The sequence below is a fragment of the Balaenoptera ricei genome, chromosome 1, assembly GCF_028023285.1.
Source record: "Balaenoptera ricei isolate mBalRic1 chromosome 1, mBalRic1.hap2, whole genome shotgun sequence".
In the NCBI taxonomy this organism is placed as follows: domain Eukaryota; kingdom Metazoa; phylum Chordata; class Mammalia; order Artiodactyla; family Balaenopteridae; genus Balaenoptera; species Balaenoptera ricei.
The window spans coordinates 19,898,144-19,917,625 of NC_082639.1; the positions used below are offsets into that span (position 1 = coordinate 19,898,144).

A 19,482-nucleotide genomic window follows, 5' to 3' on the forward strand; every position below is an offset into this window, starting at 1 on the left:
GATATAAATATCCAACAATAGGGGAGAAATTTAAATAATTATGGTCCATCTATTCCATAGATTTTTAATACGGAAATTACAAAATCGTATTTCTGAGCCATATTAAATAATATAGGGAAGTGCTTATGACATAATATTTCATGAAGAAAGTAGAAAGCAATCTTATTAAAAACATTTTGTCTTTCTAATATACACAGAGAAAGGATTTGAAGGAAAAGGAACCAAAATGATAACAATAGTTAATTGCTCCATGATAGTATGGGGGCTTTTAATTTTTCTTCTGTCTTTCATGCATTTTCAAGTTTTTCTATGATGAACAACAATGAAAGTTTATAAAAGGAAAAGTATATCTATCCTAGCGAATTATCACACTATCCCTCGCCCTTCTTGGCTATCTCCTGTTTCTTCTTCCTTGACTTCATGTATGTTTTGATGAATATTAATAAGATTGTAACGGATCCAAACCTGACATGTTTGAGCTGTTAGCCATAGAGTGGATTTGTTATCTTCAGATGGAAAGGGCTGGGCTCAGTGGTTTCTAAAGCTCCTTCTGATGCAAACATACATGGGCTGACAGTATGTACATGAGTCCTTTGCTCCTGCAGGTACACCCAAGGCTGTGTATAGGTCCAGGCTGGCTATAAGGATAAGACTGATCATCCCTTTTATAAAGCTTTTTTTAAAAATCATTTGAAAACCAGTACTGTATTATTAATAGTAAATTAATTGCAGCACATTCTACATAGCTATGTCTGTCTCAGTATCATGGTTGAAAACTACTATATTTGAGGAACCAATTCATTGACTTTGGGGGGAATATTCATTAGTACACCACCTTCAAAGAATTCTTGGAGATCGGTGTGGCTGTCAAAATAAGGTTCGATGGTTGTTCCCTGTGAAGGAGCAAGCAGTCCTTCAGGTCTTTTCACCGTCTCTCCAAGCTCCAAGGATGTTCTCTAGTGTGCTGTACACCACAGGCTGGCAGACCACAGGCTGGCAGACCACTGCACACAGGCCAAAGCTGGCCCACTGCCTGTTTTTGTAAAAAAAAGTTTTATTGAAACATAGCCACGCTCATTCATTTACATAGTGTCTGTGGCTGCTTTATTGTGGCAGAGTTGAGTAGCTGCACCAGAGACTCTATGGCCTACAAAGCCAAAGATGTTTGCTCCTAGCCCGTAACAGAAAAAGTATGCTGATAGATCCACTAAGGTGGGGGAAGGTGGGGAACTTGGCAGTAAGTGTTGCCTGTAGGCTCCTTCCCAGGAAAAGTTTGGGAACTTGCTAAAGCCACTCCAAAGTCCTCTTTCGGTTTGAGAAATACGTATCTTACAAAATGACCCAATTTCTGCCAGCTTGATTTCTGAGTTCTTTACCCAAGTTATTTAGAAACAGACTTACAATATTGGTAGCCAAAAATATTTTTAATTCTGACGTGGAGAAAACTTCTAGACATAAACAAAAAAGCAATGAGGAAGATCAGTTATTTTAAGTAAGTGCTGGGTTAGAAAGGAATCCTGTAAATTAGAGTGAGGTTTGCTCAATTTTTTTCTTCAGTGGTCAATTTTAAAATATTTTAAGTGTGAAAAAATTATAGAAAATTTAGGTGGAAAAAGGAGGAAATATATGACACAAATCACTGTTAAATTTTTGTTGTATTTTCATCAACTAAATTTATATAGTTGTGGCCATAGTGTTTGTGTAGGGTTTTTTTAATTAATTTTTATTGGAGTATAGTTGCTTTATAGTGTTGTGTTAGTTTCTGCTGTACAGCAAAGTGAATCAGTTATATGTATACATATATCCCCTCTTTTAGATTACCTTCCCATTTAGGTCATCACAGGGCATTGAGTAGAGTTCCCTGTGCTGTACAGTAGGTTCTCGTTAGTTGTCTGTTTTATACATAGTAGTGTATATATGTCAATCCCAATCTCCCAATTCATCCCACCCCCTCCTTCCCCCATTGGTATCCATAAGTTTGTTCGCTATGTTTGTGTAGTTTTTGTGTCCTGCTTTTTTCACCTAAATTATATTGAAATCATTTTCCCAATTTAGCCTAACCCTGGTTTTCACTTGATGTGGAATATTCCATGGCAGGTCTGCGTGATCATTCAGTGGTCACTCTAAGATCCGGCAGGTCAGGGTGCGACACCTGAGCTGCTTTCCTGTAGTTTCAGGGCCTGCAAGCAGAAGAGCGAACACTTTTGTTTGTACTGGGCACAAAGCTCCCTCTCAAATACAGCCCAAGACTGGGGGGTTTCTTGTTGGGGTTTGTTACTTGTTTCAATTTCCTGGTTAAGGGAGAGAATTTAAAACTGAGTACAAAATGTAAAGTGATCCACATTCTGTAGAAATGTGGAAGCAAAAGTCTCTTCTTGGTTTATTTCCATCCCGCCTTTTCTTTCTTTGTTTTTTGTGTTCAAGACAGAAGATTAACCTTTCTTGTTTCTAGTGCTTATTCTTAATAAGATATCAACTCTTTAACGTAGTTGAATAATGTTTGGTGTGAAGAGTCATGAAGGAAAAGTATCCACAGTTTGCCTAGTAGAGATACATTTTACAAAACTGAGTAGAATTTAGAATGATGGGTTTTTTTTTTTTGGAACTGCAGGAGTTCTAAGAGACAGACCAGCCTCCCCAACCCTGTCTTTTTAGCAGAGAAGTAAACAAGCCCTACAAGAGTAAATGGCTAGTCCAAGTAACCCAGCTAGAGTGGCAGTTACCAGGACTGGAACCGAAATTTCTTGACTTCTGCCTTTGCTGTTATACCATGCTGCTTAAAAAAACAAGTTTTATCAACCTGCTTTATTTTTCTGTTTTTTAAAAAAATTTTGTGTTTTTGTTTTAAATGCACATACAGCTAAAGCTGACATAAGGATTGGCACCAGAGCTAAATTTTATGCTCTCATGGCTAAAATCTATAGAAGAAATGCTTAGAATTTCAGAATTCATTTAATTTTACATTTGTCTAGAGATATGCTCTTTTAAGTGTTTTAAAAATTCTTGCTCTTGCCAAAGATGCAGGGGTGTACTTATTTCTGAACAGAAGGGGGTCATCCACTCATACCCTTGAAAGCTTACAGGGTCTCTGAGAATTCAGTTCTGGTTAGGGCTACGTGGGAGTTAGTCTGGTTCAGATAGCCTAGTGCCACCCAGCAGGAAATTTGCCCTTTAGGAATAAATATGGGGTAGGCCTAGCTTGACAGCAGCAGACCGAAGAGCCTTGAATTGGAAAACTTAGGATTGGGGATGTAACCATCAACTTACCCTGAGGAAAGGCCACCAGTGACTGCTTTGAAGGCCTGAGGTGCTGGGGTGTGGGCATGGCCATGGTGGTAAGTTCTGAGGGTGAGGGTGGGGTGGGTTATCTTCAGGGGAAAGTGGAAATCTGGGATATGTTTTCGTATGTTGAAAAGTCACTCTTTTTTCCTCTCTAAATTCATTTGGTTATTTTAAGCACACCAAAATGTTATTACTCATAAGTTAGTTTGTTCATACAGTTCTGCTTATTTGGAGACTTGAGAGCCTTGGGAGAAAAGGAGAAAACGTGTATCAGGATTTTTCCAGTAATCACTAAGCAAGTGTGATAGCCCTGACTCAGAGGGGAGGGAGGAGGAGAGGAGGGGTAGAGAAGCACTTTAAGACATTTTAACTCATTCACTGACACTGAGGAGTGTTTAACTTACACTCATACCCAGGAACTAACTTATATTACTAGATCTGGGTCTTAGGGAAATATTTTGGGATCATATAGATTAATGACAACATACTTTATAAATAGGCCTTATAATGTTCTGATCCATCCATGAGTATATTGATTGTGTTTTTAGTAGCTGTGATATGAGTATTTGTGACTAATCTCTTTCTAGGTTAAGCTGGTAGGTGAGCAAAATGTCACTGGTCTTCATTCCACTTTCTAGCCCATATAAACCTTGTGTTTATGTTTTACGATTTTATGTTTTTCTTAAGGGGGACGAAGATAGCAAAAGCTAACAACAGCCAACTTTCTTCTTTGACAGGACTTGCTGGTGCCACAGATTGCTCAGGTAGTTTGACTAGCAGTTCTCAGTCTTTGTACTTCTGAATTTAAACTTGTCTCCAGACACCAGCATTTGAGATTGTCATCTAACCCTCTGCCTTATAGAAGGCTCCTTAGTGTGGTCTTGCTGTTTGGGGAAAAACAACAGACAGTTTACACTACTTCCTATTTTTCATTTCCCACATTTTAAGATGTCTACACACAATTAAAAATTATATATCCATTGAAAGGAAATGGCCATATTTTTAGATACTGATTTTTAATAATCAGTGGGTTCAGTATGATTTTGGTGTGAATAACTGTGCAAAAGAACAAAGTAAAGAGACTCCAAGAAGCCCCTGTTCTGTCATCTTAGAGATTGTAGGCACAAAGCGAGGGTAGAATCCAAAGTTGAGACCTGACTATGGGAAAGAAACAAGACAGAGCAGTCAATTCCAGAGGAAGAGCCCACGAGCATTCCCTGAGACAGGTACTCCAGGGGGAGGTGGCCTTTTATGGACCTTTCCAGCCCTCTCCCAAGTCCCTAAAGAGTCCTACGTGGGAAATCACAGTAGTTTAAGTGGGGAAGGTTACAAAGGAGTCTCTTGAAAGGTGGAAACCCATCTTAAAAGAAGGTAATGGAAACACCCCAAGATTGATTGTTAAAGGGGCGGAAATAGCAAAAAAGATCACATGGTATGAACCATTAACAAAATATGGTTAGGTATCATTCTTATATACACAGAAAATTATTTGAAATAGTATACACCAAATGGTCAATTGTAGTTGATTATAGGAGATGTTTACTTTCTACGTTGTGTATTTCTACATACTTTGAATTTTTACACGGGCTTATTATGCCCATAAACGAATGTAAGCTTGACGAGGGCAGGGACCTCCTTTTTTCTTGTCTGCCACAGTACACAGTGATTGCCACAGGGTAGATGCTCAGTAAATACTTGTTGAATGAATATTACCTTTGTGCAGGGAAAATACTAGCTGGGGGCAGGGGGAGGAAAGATGCAGTGCAGTGCAACTCAAAGGCTTTTGAAGGTGGAAAACCTAAATATTACATTAGACCAGGCCAAGGACCTGCCATCCAGTGTCAAAGTATTTGTTGTTCTTGAGTAAGTTGTTACTGATTTTATTTCTAAAAAATAGAAGGACTTTCCACTCTAAGCCCTTTTCCTTGGTATTTCCCAGGAAGTTTTAAAATTAAGTACTCTGTCAGGACTTTTTTCCAGGCTGTGAGGAGGTTTAAGAATTTCTGGAAGTTACAAGGGCAAGGGGAGAAAACTCCTCCAAGGGACTTTTGAAAAAGCCATTTGCTCTGCCAGTGGGTTGGTTGTTCCTCAGGGCCAAGGAACCTAGGCACAAGCCACACATCAGCCAAGAACTCGGAGGAAATCTCAGTTTGCCTTGTCTTATTCATCTTTCCTGGTGGGTCTTGCCTTCTCTCTTCCCCCTTAGCTCTAGCCATTCTCTTTGTCTTTGTGGTAGCTGGAGAGAGAGCTTAGATCCCATGTTTCCAACCTTCCCTCCAAGGAAATCCCCCTGGTTAGAAAATGCATTGACTGCTTGTATGTCATCTCTGGTGCCAGAGAGAAAATGGTATATTTGTTTGTTTTCTTTTGCATTTGAATACATTTTGCTGTGTGTCAGGAATAGTTTGTGGAAGAAAATCTGACCTTGGGAGACAGTGACTGGGGCTTTGGGGCTTTACCCTGGCTGCTTTCCCTACGTGTGCTACCTGTCACCTGCATTGACAACCTGTGCTGCACGGTGACTTGCCTGACGCTCTCCTCGTGAGTGGTGGCTGCCAAAGTAGGCCTTTCCGCTTCCACAGGTGCATTTGACCATTTATTTGTAACAGTATCATTACTAGCTGAGAGGTAAAATTTAGTAAAAATACATGACATTTCAGAAAGAATTAGATTAAATATGTTGGCTATAGCTGCTACTAAATTATTTGGAAATTATTAAGTGAAAATAAATTATTTGGAAATTATTAAGTGAAAAAAAAAGTAGTAGAGCCATATTTCTATTTATTAGTAAGTTCAGTATCTCTGTGGAAACATGTTTTTAATTTGCTTTTTTTTTTAAAGTGCTCCTGACTTATTTATTTATTTATTTTATTTTTTTGGCTGTGTTGGGCCTTCGTTTCTATGCGAGGGCTTTCTCTAGTTGTGGCAAGCGGGGGGCCATTCTTCATCGCAGTGCGCGGGCCTTTCACTGTCGCGGCCTCTCTTGTTGCGGGGCACAGGCTCCGGACGCGCAGGCTCAGTAGTTGTGGCTCACGGGCCCAGCTGCTCCGCAGCACGTGGGATCTTCCCAGACCAGGGCTCGAACCCATGTCCCCTGCATTGGCAGGCAGATTCTCAACCACTGCGTCACCAGGGAAGCCCCATGGAAACATGTTTTTGATTTACATTAGTCTAGCATTGTTTCTGAGCAGATATACATTGTTGGACCTGATTTATTTTCATTTTCTGCCATGCTCATAATTTTTAAGGTACCTGTAGGTTTTATTTGGTTAGCTTTGTTTATTATATTAATTCATAATATAGTTTGAATTTATTTTAACCATTGCAGTGATTTAAAACTATAATATTCTGGTATATAAATGTAGTAATAGAAGCATGATAATTTTATACTTAAGCAAGCCTATTTTGTGACTTCAAAACCAAGCAGCACTTTAGAAGCTAGGCATTAATGAATTTAAGCCAGCAGTTTACTTAATGTCTGCATATCCAGGTGATCAAAAAAGATCATTATCTATGTTGTATGGATAAATTATGAAATAACACAAATTATTTGGTGGGGGGAATCCACATTAGAAACATTTTTATGTTGAGTACTGAGAGTTTATTCTAACAACAGGGATTTCTGATTAGCCAGCTAGAAAGTTTCCTCCCTAGAATTCAGAAGGAACTACTATAAAATGTTGTGTTAAATTCTGAGTCAGTACCCCTGCTGGCACATAACGAACTGAGATTTCCAGCTAAGGGAATTAGGGGTGGATTCCCTGAAGGGGCGGGACTCCAAGGAAAAGGAACTGTATTCTTTAAATGTTACTCATGCTATCATTTAGAAACTGGCTATTTGAGTACTTTGACCGCCAGTGTGGGTATATTTCAGTCTGTGCAAATCTCTCTGGGATCTCTTAGACCTCTTTTCTAGTCAGCTGGGACTCTTCAGAATTAAAGCAAGTTTTAGTTTCTTTTTTATGGAAAGAACGACAACTCCTCTCTCTCGTAAGGTACGTTTCACCTTTCTTGGTAGAGTGTTGTAACAGATTTGAAACAGAAACAGTATAATGAACTGGAAGGGACCACTGCCCTTACTGTCCCCCTGGCTCTAGAGAGGGTGTTGTGGACTCCGGCACGTACAGGAGCGAGGCAGGGCACAGGCGTGAGCAGGGGGCCGGGGTTGGCATCGTTCGTACTCAGTACTGCACCCGGCACGTGGGAGTTGGGAAGCACATGCCCTTCCAGACGGCCCAGCCAGGTGTTGCTGTGGGGGCCTGCTGTGTTGCAGGCCCAGTGTTGCTAAATCTTCTGATATTCAGAGGAGATGCCAAAATACGTGTCTTTATGTGAAATCTCACAGTTCCACAACATTTATTTTTACATCATGTGGGAGAGAGTGAAACAAAACATGTTCATGGGCTGGATTGGCTCACCAGTCTGTAACCTCTGCACCTGACCCTTCCTGTTATTCTTGTATTTTGTTCCATCCCCCACTGACCCCACCAGTCAAAAACTGGACTCCTGCAGGAAGGACTTGTAGTTAGGGGCAATCTGGTAATTCCCATGAACTGATCTGCCATGTATTAATGGGACCTTTTTGCCTTCTCCTGTCCTTGAGTTCCATTTGCTCCTGGAAAACATGCACCTGTTGACAGTGCCCCTCCAGAGTCAAAGACTGCCACCTTTTTTGTTGCATCCTCACACCTGACCGTGAGGCCTTCAGACCACTTAGAAGGAGAGGGGACAGCCTTATGATAAGAAGGGTAGTTTGGGTCTCTGGTGTTCCTCAAACCATACGGTATAGAGGCCTCCTGTGTCTAAGACAGGTGACTTACTCCACACCAAGGTGTTTTTCTGCCGTGTTCTTGGAGCATAAAATACACCGAAACAGGGGACATAGACACTGGTTATTCGCAGATTTCACAGACCAGCCAGTTTAGAATCTGGACCTCCCAGCACCATCCCCTGTAACGTGTGTATACTGTCAAGGCTGATGTCAGAGCAAAGCCTGCTCTCTTCTTTTACAGGGAGCCAGGGCAGGGTGGTAAACTGCAGCTCTAGAATCTAGATTTAGACAAACTATTGCTTTGATAGGAACTGATGAATGGGAAGTACAGGTAGTTGATGTAGATTTAGGAACTGAGTCGTCTTCTACTTCAGAAAATTAAGTTCCCCTTCCTTGGAGTGACCTAAAAAGTTTAGGAAGTAAAAGAGTTGGGTTTTCCCTAAGGCTTTCAGATTATTCTGAAACTGGCCTGTGACATGGGCAAATGTAAGAGTAACAGCGAATGTTGAAAAGCCATGGAAAGCAAATTAACAGCTTCCTCTTTTAAAATAACTTTTCTCCCAATCATAAAATGATAATTAAAATGTTAAAAATAAGTTATAGCTGTTGATTATTTCCAACTTTGAGAATAAAGAAGAGGTGGCCACTATCAATGTGTATCCTCTCAGTCTTTTTTTCTCTTGCATACATACATATTCTTTTCACAAAACGAAGCTCATACTATGTATAATGTTTTGTAATTGTCTTTTTCACTGACTGTATCATGAACATTCTCCCATGTCATTGAATATTCTTCCTCAGTGGTTTTTTTTTTTAATTAATTAATTTATTTTTTTGGCTGTGTTGGGTCTTTGTTGCTCCACGTGGGCTTTCTCTGGTTGCGGCAAGCGGGGGCTACTCTTCGTTGCGATGCATGGGCTTCTCATCGCGGTGGCTTCTCTTGTTTTGGAGCGTGGGCTCTAGGCACGCGAGTTTCAGTAGTTGTGGCATGCGGGCTCAGTAGTTGTGGCTCGTAGGCTCAGTAATTGTGGTGCACAGGCTTAGTTGCTCCGCAGCATGTGGGATCTTCCCGGACCAGCGCTCGAACCCATGTCCCCTGCATTGGCAGGCGGATTCTTAACCACTGCGCCACCAGGGAAGACCCCAGTGGTTTTTTAATGGTGGCATGTCAGTCAGACACATGAATATACAATTTATTTAGCCACTCTTCTGTTGAATATTTGTGCTCCTGCTTTTTTTTTTCTTATTATAAATAATGCTGCAACAAACACACTTTTACACAAATCTTTGAGTGTATCTCCAGTGTGGGAGAGGGATGATGTATTAACAGATATGAACATTTTAAAGACTTTTTTGATACAGAGTATCATATCTGACCACATCCTTTAAGGACCTTATTAAAAATACTAGTTCATGGCACCCATAGCTTTATTCTTAAAGGGCTTCAAGAAGTCAGTTTCCTATTCCGTGAATGGCCAGTGAAATCCTCTAGATTTCCTTTCCTGTCTCTGTGTTCCTTAATGAAAATGAATGTGTTTGACAGATTAGGGAGCAGAGACATAAGGTACTTTGTATTATGGTTTCACCTAGCAATCAGGTCATCAGGCTGTTGCTTATTTTTGGATACTTGTGCCTGGTAAGCAATTGTAGTAACCACAGTGAGACCTGAGGCAGCTTCATTTCCTTATTTCCAAAGTTGTGGTTTATAGGATATACTAGAGCAGCTTCAAGTCAGTGTAGGCCTCACTTAAGATGAGAGACATTCGTGTTTTTATGTGAATGACCCATGCTACCCAGCCTGTCAGGGTGAATGACCTGGAAAGGGGGGAAGGGAAGGAGTTGGTAGAGAGGGTAAACAGTATTTCTTCTGGGGACACAGCTTTGATTTATGAGCTCAGTTTCCTGCATAGACAGCTGTGTGGTCCCTAAACAAGTCTTGTCTTGTATGATTAAGGTATGCCAGGGGATCTCCTAATGGAATTAGGTACTTAGCGAGATAAAGCAGTTGCTCTTCATTCAGTCTTTTCATGTGCACCTGCCTTCCTGATAAGCAAATGCCCCTTTACCCCTGTCTCCTTCAGCCACTATTTAAACTAAAAATCTGGCGGCCTGCTGTAGATAGGTTGTTTCCAGAGCCTCATATATCATAACGCTGACCCTGTTCTAATCTAAGCACTGAAGAAACGGACACAGAGCGAGGATTAGAGACATGGTCTTGGAAGGGTTGGAAGAAACTTTAGAAATACACTTCCAGCTTCTAATTTTAGAGCACCACCAGTCCCTGGCTTCAGAGAACTTACAGGCTTTTTAGAAATAAGATATATACACAGGAAAATATTAAAAACCAAAACAAATTTAAAAACAGCACAGGGAAATGGTTTAGTGCCAAACCAGAAACACCAACAGTAAGGGCTTTCAGATTTCAGAAAGAGAGGGAACTTTGGGCCCTTAGAAATCAGCACCTCATGGTGGAGAGTTTGGTTTTTGTTTTTATTTTTTAACTGGGTCTCGAGTGAGTGAGATTTGAAAATTGGAGGCCATTCCTCCAGGAGGGAGGGGTGGTATAATGAAAGGCAGAAGATGTCTGGAAACAAGGAGTGGGTTGTTTTGGCTGGTATGATGGGTTTGTGAAAAGAACTCATCTTTCAGTCTTGGCTGTATCGTTTGAAGGTGACCTTCTGAAGCCCCTTTTCTTACGTAGTAAGCAGCACTCTTAAGTTCTGTGTTGTCGTGCAAGGCCTACAGCATCTCTGTCACAGCTTCTTAGAGCTCAGAGATAACCAGCAGAGCCGAGGCTCCTCATCTTCCTGACGGCCTCATGGGGTCAAGCTGGCGACCCATAGAAATATACACTTAGGTCATTTTCTGGAATGGGTATGGAGTCATCCGTAGGCGAAGTCCTGGCTGAGAAAAGGTCTCCCTCTTTTTTGCAGGACTTGCTTGCTGGGGAAATTTCCTGCCCCAAAGTCTTAAAGTTCTTCTGTGTTCTCCATCAGGCCTCATAAAGCCTCAGGCTTTATAAAAACATGAAGGTACTGGCTCTACACATTGGAGACTTTTAAACTTTCATTGAAGTCATAGCACTGTGGCTGTAATTCAAGTAATTCACAAAGATAAGGATTACAAACACTTAGACATAAATATCTCCCTGCCTTTTCAGATACTTAACAATACCTCTTTCAACTAAAAGCTGACACTTGAATACTGTACTTTGTTTTACTACCAGGTGTGCTTCAAGATGCTCATAGATATTTTTCCTACTTAGCCTGCCTTGAAAGACTCAGGTTTGAGCTTCATTCTTTTGGTCAGCTAGGAAATTACCCCTTATTAAAATGTAAATTTTCCCCTTAAAATTAAGTAATTATCAACCATTTACATTATAGCTTACCTTAGTTGGGTGGAATGAGGGAGGAGATGAGGTAGAGTTGAGGTTTGGAGTGGGTAAGAGCGTTCCTCAACTTGGCAGTTTTGCTCTGAAGTCAGCTGGGCCGGCGAGTGGACCCCTGAGGAACGTTCGGCTGCTCCAGTGGCCCCACCTCTTGCTTGTGAGTTAGGTGCTCTGCTGGAGTTTAGAGGTAGCTTACAAGTTTAGAAGTTGATTTAAAATTTTATCAGTAAAGTGGCTCGGAAAGGTGCCTGGACCTAGCAGGTAACATTCTGAGTTGATTAGACCCCTGGCTTGTCTGATTGGACCCAAATAGACTTTTTTTTTTTTAACATCTTTATTGGAGTATAATTGCTTTACAATGGTGTATTTCTGCTTTATAACAAAGTGAGTCAGTTATACATATACATATGTTCCCATATCTCTTCCCTCTTGCGTCTCCCTGCCTCCCACCCTCCCCGTCCCACCCCTCTAGGTGGTCACAAAGCACCGAGCTGATCTCCCTGTGCTATGCGGCTGCTTCCCACTAGCTATCTATTTTACGTTTGGTAGTGTATATATGTCCATGCCACTCTCTCACTTTGTCACATCTTACCCTTCCCCCTCCCCATATCCTCAGGTCCATTCTCTAGTAGGTCTGTGTCTTTATTCCCGTCTTGCCACTAGGTTCTTCATGACCTTTTTTTTTTATTGGACACATAGACTCCAGCTTTGCTGTGGGCTCTGTCTGTATCCCAAGTGGCAGCACTACTGGGCAGCCTTCGTAAGGGTGACTAGCGCCACGGGAGTTGGGCAAGGAGGGAACGTTTATTTCCTGCTGAAGCCTTACCAAAGTTCGGTTAAGATCTGTCTGACCCATTATTTCTCTTTTTTGGATGAGTTTATAGTTCTGCTGGAGGAAAGTTCTCTTTTATCTCTTAATCTTCTACTGTGTAGGGAGGAGAGTAGGATTTAGCTCTGATAAATGGATTTGAGCTTGGAGATGAAATTTTTTCCTCCTTCCTTTTGATTGCTATTTACTGAAATTAGTTTTAAGGGTTATAAACTATTACTTCTGCCTCATTTTCTTCCTGGCCACGTGCTTCAAATTTAGGTTGCAGCTATAGACATTTTAATAAAATCTCATGAATACATTTGAAGATTTTGCATTAACCTCTTAACACCATTTAATCAGTACTTCTTGGTGTTTCACAGCAATAAATTATATATCTGCATTTTACCTAGTAAGTACTGACCTTCAGCACAAAAGGGTTAAGTTTACCATTATGACAAGTAGTAGTTATCTGTCTAATAAATGTCAGTTCAACTTACTAATTCATGTAATTCTTTAAAAACTCATGTATACATTTTTTTATTGAGCATATGCAGAGATTGGTAGTACAGTACATCTGTGCAGTGTAATATTTGCAGCAATTAAGTTGTTTGTGAAAAGTTTCTAATAGTGTGGAAAGGTGCTTAAGATATGTAAACTATACATGTGATACTCTCTCAGCAATATGAAAAATGTTTACATGTGTTAAGAAAGAGAAAGAAAAAGACATACAGAAATGAAGTAAACCAAATGCAAATAGTGGTTCTGTCTGGATGAAAGGATTATGAGTTATTTACATGTTTATTCTTTATACTTTTCTGTTGTATGCAGTTTTTTATTTTGACTGGGTATCACTTTTGCAATAAAAACATAAATCCAATAAGGGGTTATAAATCATTTTACCACCTACCTCAGTTAAGATTTAAAATATAGTGAACGTTCAACATTAAATTAATGCTTTCTGCAGAGAGACAATGAAAAATTTCCCCTAATAAATTTTAAAAATTACTGAGAATTTACCATTTAGCACATTAAGTTATCTTACATGTTGTTATGCAGTTTCCTATAGACCAGTGTTTCTTAAACTGAGGAATGCTGTGTTAACTAACAGATTTGCTGCAACTGTTTGGAAAACAGTCATTCAGAGTTTTACAGAACTAATGGCAACAGTTATGAAAATCCTGGAGCATCTTAATTCTGTGCCTTGTGAACTTAAGTTATTTAATTTCTGAAAATAAGCTTTTTATTGAAGTATAACACACATCCACAAAAGTGCTCAAATCTTAAGTGTACAACTTATGAATTTTCAAAAAGTGAACACACCCTTGTAACCATGTCACTTTATTTTTCTTGTATTGTGCTGCTATATGTCTTTGATAAAATTTTCATAGTTCTACACACAAAAAATATTGTTTAGTGTTCTGCGGTCTCCAGAAGTTACACTCTTGATATTTTTGCACATTTTGCTCTCCTAACTGCACTTAACCCCTTGGTTTTTTTACATTTTTCAAGGAACTCTAAAGTTTCATTCAGAAATTGTTACTCTTAGTTCATGGTAGGAAATTTGGCTTTTATAGGTTAAAAACTCTAAAAAAGTAATAACTTCAAAATTCTTGACATCTAGACTTCGCAGATTTAATTTTTCTTTCATTCCCAACTGCGGCACATGCTTTGCCCCAGTGGCTGGTTGTGTGGAACTTGATTCCTGGGCCTCTGCATATGATACAGCTTAGGTTGCTAATCTGAAGGAGCAGATCAACAGCCAGTGGTAAGTGTGTCAGGCCTAGAAATCCTAGACCAAGCTGGGAGGAACTTTAGAGATCGTTTGCCTCAGATGGGGAAACTGAGTCCTGAAAGGTTATATGCCTTGTCCAGAGTTGCAGAGCTGGCACCAGAGCTGAGTCGAGAATCCTGATCCTATACCCCGTTTCTAAACCATGCTAAGTCCCTAGTCCCTTCTTAAAGCTCATCCTTTTTACTAAAAATGCAGTCCTCGGGCTGTGAAACTGACTTCTCAAAAAAGATAAATTACCTAACACATTTTTCAGCCAAACTTCTTAATGAGGATAACCTGACAGCATCGACCTGTTTTAGAAAATATCCCTTGGGTAACTTCGGGTGAATGAGTGACGGTGTGGGGATGGTATAAATGCCAGTCGGTAATTGTTCAGAGCAGTTCCGGGAGTACATTCAACTGGAATAACCCTGGCAATAGGGAAAGTGTGGCATGATGTCCATTTGTGACGCTTCCCTGGGGAGCGAGCTGTGTCAGGAGACCCGGCAGCTCTTCTGGAACACAAAGTCTCTAGTCTGTGTTCCCAGGCACTGGACAGGGGGACTGGCTACTGGGCCTGGGAGGTAACCATTGATGTTTCATGACTTTTTGGTTTTGAGATTTTGCTTCAATTGGCTAAAGGTAAGACAGGTAAATAAAGCTGCTCTTTGGTTTTCTAAGGAATGCCAGGCAACCGATACATGTATTTAGTAAGTGTTGATCACTGTGATGGATGGGCCCTGGGGATTTAGTGCTTCCTAAAACATATCTGTAAGGACCTAGTCTATGGACCTGGCAGTTCCAAGGAGAGATCACCATTGCCCTGCAGAATTCTTGGTTCTGTTGGTATGTTGGATTAGTGAAATGCACAAGAGTCTCTTCAGAGCTAACTGACTTTTGCCTACTGTAAGTTTGTAGGAAAAGGTGTCTTCTGAGTCTCACCTGGCAGTCATCCTTGGCCTGAACTTCAGTGCCGTTCTCCATGGTCTAATCTGCCAGGTCCCTTCTGTCCTTTCTCACCCTGTTCCCAGAGTACAAGCCTTCCTCAGAGGCCAGACTGATTGCTCTGCCTCCAAATGCCTGTGGCTGTTGCTACCTTTGAGCTTTTGAGCATGTTTTCCCCTTGTATAGAATGCCTTGTCCTCCCCTTCTACTTCTCCAAATCCTGCCCAACTTTCAAGGCCCAACTCATTTCCCATCTTCTCTCCTCAGAACTCATGTGACACTTCTCCCCATGCCATGCTGTGGCTGATAGAGCCACAGTTTGGCCTGCTGGAGAAGAGAGTGGAGTCTAGAGCTAGGCTGCCTGTGTGACCTTGGGCTGGAACCTTTCCTGAATCTAGATTTCTTCATCTGTAAAAATGGGACTAATAATTGCCAAGATTATTCAACTTAGCTCATAGTTGTACAGATTAAATGCGTTCATACCATTAAAACCTGTGGAACAGTGCCTGGCATGTAAGTTCTCATTAAATATTAGATACTCCCTTTAGCATGTTTTTAACCATGGCCTTCCTGTATTATGGTTTAATCATTTTAAATGCCTGTTTATTGGCCTCTAGTGAAATTGTAAAGTCCTCTCATGAAGAAGGGGGCTTAACTTTATATTCTTTGTTGACCCTTTTCAGTCCTACATGTGCATGTAATAGTTCCCTAATACATATCACTTAAAGTGAAACTATTACTGCATTAAAGAAAATAGATGGAACAGGAGTAAGGAATTGAAAAGACAAGCTTCATTTCACAGATTGAGTTTTCTTATGATTCGTAGATCATGTAATTTGTTCCTTTTTTCATTGTTGTTGAGTCTAGTGAGCTCTTCTGTCACAGTCACCACAAGTGTGAACATCATTTAGCAAGGATGCTAGCAGTTTCAGGAGGCTGTCTCAGACACTGTTTTCTTCTAGGCCCATGGTGGGAGGGAATCTCAGACAGTAGATTCTGATCTATCAGGATGTCTCAAAGCATGTGGGTCCTGAGCTGGTTGTTATTAGCATATCTCCCTTGCTGAGGGGCATGGGGAATTCACCAGTGGGGAGGGGACCATGCCCTTCAGGCACCCTCCCTCTGCCTTCCCCTCCTCCTTTATTAGCAGCTCAGATACTCACAGGCACCTTCTTCACCTGTCAGTGTTCACAAATATTTGGGGGGGATCAAAAGTTACCCTCTGGTGGGAAGGGGGAGACCCAGGCAGAAGCACTGATTCAAAGGCTGATTGCAGACGGGAGTTGTGTTGATGTCGGGAGCTGCTGGCAGGGTGCTCCACCAGCCACCCAGCAGTCAGGGACTTCAGCCAGGGTCTCCCGCAGAGCCCCGGGGGTGGCCTCTCAGTGATGAAGTTGCTGTGTTTCTCCTTCTCCTAGGCTGGAACAAGACATTAAAAAGTTAAAGGCCGACTTGCAGGCCAGCAGGCAAGTGGAACAGGAGCTCCGCAGTCAGATCAGCTCCCTCTCGAGCACCGAGCGAGGGATCCGCTCAGAAATGGGCCAGCTCCGGCAAGAGAATGAGCTGCTGCAGAACAAGTATGTGCACCTTGTGGGCCTCTGGCCATGAGTCAAGCAGCCTCACATTGCTCTTGTTTCCAGGGATTGGAGCACAAGGCTCATGACGACAAAGGGATCTAGCAGAGGGTTTTTTTTTTTAAACAAAATGTTTAAAATATTTAATGTAGGACCAGATATTCAACATGTTATAAAATCTATAAAAACTTATTTCATTGCAACAAAACAGTTTATTAATATTACTACTCTGTCTTCTCTCATTTAATAACTTCTCTTAGTTTAAAATAGTTATTGAGCTTTTGTGACAATATGAGTAAAATTGACAAGAAGTATTTCTGCCACAATTTGAAACTCTTGTTCCCTTGAGTGAAAATTTCCAGAGGATTAGACTCTATCTACTTTGATTTGTGGAACTAAAAAATGATGTTGAACTTTGATTTTATTTGAAGATGCAGACAAAAAGCTAGCTCTTCTGCATGAATTCTTTTATGCTTTCCATTAATTCATTCTGGAATTACTTCTTGACTCAATGTGGGTCTGTCTTTTTTTTAATCTCTAAGCAATGTGTGTCTGGGGTAGTGATGACTATTATAGGTGCCAAGCTTTCTGGGCTTTTCCTTGAAAGAGCAGTCCTTCATCATTTTCAGGGAATGTAGCTCAAAAGCTAGAGCATTATAGGCAAATAACCTTTCCATTGCTTCTGATTCACGTAGGTATTTGATGGCTCTAGCATTATTACATAGAGAACATCTTACCTTACATTGATATATTGAGAGAAACTCACCTTATATTGATACGTAAAGCTGGGGGTGGTAGTAGCAGGGAAGGGAATATGGCTGATATTTTTATCTGAAATTAAGCATCCTGTGATTCTAACTACAAGATCTATTTTGGGATACTCTGAGAAAACATCTCCCAGCTGGAAAGGAAAGGCTGCAGTAGGCTGCAGCGTATTGTATTCAGGCAGAGAAAGACCTTCCCCTCCCACCCTTTACCTCAGTTTCAATGGATCTGGTTCAGCTCTTCCTTGGTCTCAGACTGAAGTTCTTTCAAGGTGCTTTGGGGCACTAGAATTAGTTCTACAGTTATCTTTTCCTCTGATAGAAACTTGTTTTATCCTATTTTCTGGATTACCTTCTGTAGATCACTTACATTAATTAAGCAGAGGCTAGGTTCAATTCTGTATCTTGTAAGGCAGCTTGTTTATGGGCGTTTAGGAATTGTTAAATAATAACGACAATGTATTTTCCCTGGACACTCTGGGAATTGACATTTATGATTTGCTGTTCAAATCTCCTGTTTACTTTGGCCTCAAAATGATAAAGAGGAGCCATGTTTCTCCAGGGTTTATATTGGACGTTTCTAATTGTAAAACTTTGTATGACAATCATTTCCATATAGGTTACATAATGCTGTGCAAATGAAGCAAAAAGATAAGCAGAATATCAGCCAGTTGGAGAAAAAGCTAAAAGCTGAGCAGGAAGCCCGAAGTTTTGTAGAAAAGCAGTTAATGGAGGAGAAAAAAAGGAAGAAGTTAGAAGAAGCTACTGCTGCCCGGGCTGTTGCATTTGCTGCTGCGTCTAGGTATGTTGATGTCACCTGAGTGCTTAATCCAAGGTTGGCTTTCCTCGGACTGAGAATGGGAACTTGATGCCTTGGGCAGGACTGGAAATACACAATCATGCATGGATGGATTGCTTTTAAGTACTGTTTTATTAGCTGGTTTAAACCCCATCTGTGCAAGCTCATGCTGTCATGACTACTTCATCCCTCAGTGACCTGCTGTATAAAGTGGGATGAGGGAATCTCCATGCCTCCCACACCTGGGAGGCAAAATGCTGCTCAGAAAGGGGTTTCCAGCCACTTTCTGTAAGACTGATAATTACTAAATGCTTTGAGGGAACCGACCTGGACTTTTGTTCCCTTTATAGAACTAACATTATGCTCTACTCTTAGTTGTGTGTTTCTGGTGTTTTTAATCTTAAAATGGAAGAAAGATAAAATCTTGGTCCCTCAGGCACTGTGTACTGACTGCTCATGTCTTTGTTGGACATCAGCAAACTGTCAAATGACCTGGAAAAGATGGGGAAGAGAGTTAAGAGCCTCTTTTTCTTTCTTTCTGTCTCTCTCTCTTTTTGGCTTCTACTTCACTTTTTCTTTTTTCTTTGTTTTTTTGACTGGTGAAGTTCATCTGCATGGTGGGGGTCAGTTATGGGTTTACAGATGCAGGGTGAGGGTAAATTATTATTTATTTAATTTTAAGTTTCTATCCCTAAATTTGTGTCTATGTGATATAATTCTACTTTTTGCTTTTTTGTATTTGGCATGTTAATAGCCTTCTTTTGGGTTCTGGCATTTGTAGAATAATTGGTGAACCATCATTTCATCTTTTAGGAAATAGCAGTGGGAGAGAGAACTCTTTCTCCTGCGTGATCCTGCCTTCCCCCAGCAGACTCTGTACCGCAGATGGCTGAGCTAACTTGGCCCATTAGCATCTATACAGATTCACAAGACCCTTTACTAACCTGCTTAGGATGTCGGGGGGTGGGGGGGTTGTTTGTTCACTCATTTAAAGATTTGTGAGCGTTCCTGAAGCACTTACACTTGCAGGAGATTTTCCTGAACAGTCATCTGGTGTGGCTTGTGCTCTCCTTAACTCATCCAGCAGTTACTCTTTCTTAAAAAATCCCTGAGGAGGATATGACAGTTTCTTAACCATATTGTTTAGTGTCTCTTATGCCTGAGAATCAGTACATTGATTTCAGTCTCTACCCTTAATTTCTTTTGCTTTTGGTTAAGCTTATTGCCTTTGGTCTTATCCTTGGATGGTCCTTGTTTGCCATCATTTATGTAGAGGCTGTTTTTATTCTTAAGTATATCTCAAGGCTTTAGTCTCTCACTGGGCCTTCCTTTTCGTAGGCAAAGGACACCTACCTTCTCCACCAGGCTGTTTCTGAA

The 19,482-nt window shown here is 40.8% G+C and overlaps 1 protein-coding gene across 1 annotated transcript in view; it reads left to right on the top strand.

Annotated features, from left to right (window-relative positions):
- The window catches only part of MACO1 (macoilin 1), a 56,581-nt gene that overhangs the window by 27,028 nt on the left and 10,071 nt on the right, over positions 1-19,482 (top strand). The window contains exons 7-8 of the mRNA XM_059915981.1: positions 16,387-16,545; positions 17,926-18,108. Of these exons, the coding sequence (XP_059771964.1) occupies positions 16,387-16,545; positions 17,926-18,108 (342 nt within the window). The remainder of the gene's footprint in view (positions 1-16,386; positions 16,546-17,925; positions 18,109-19,482) is intronic.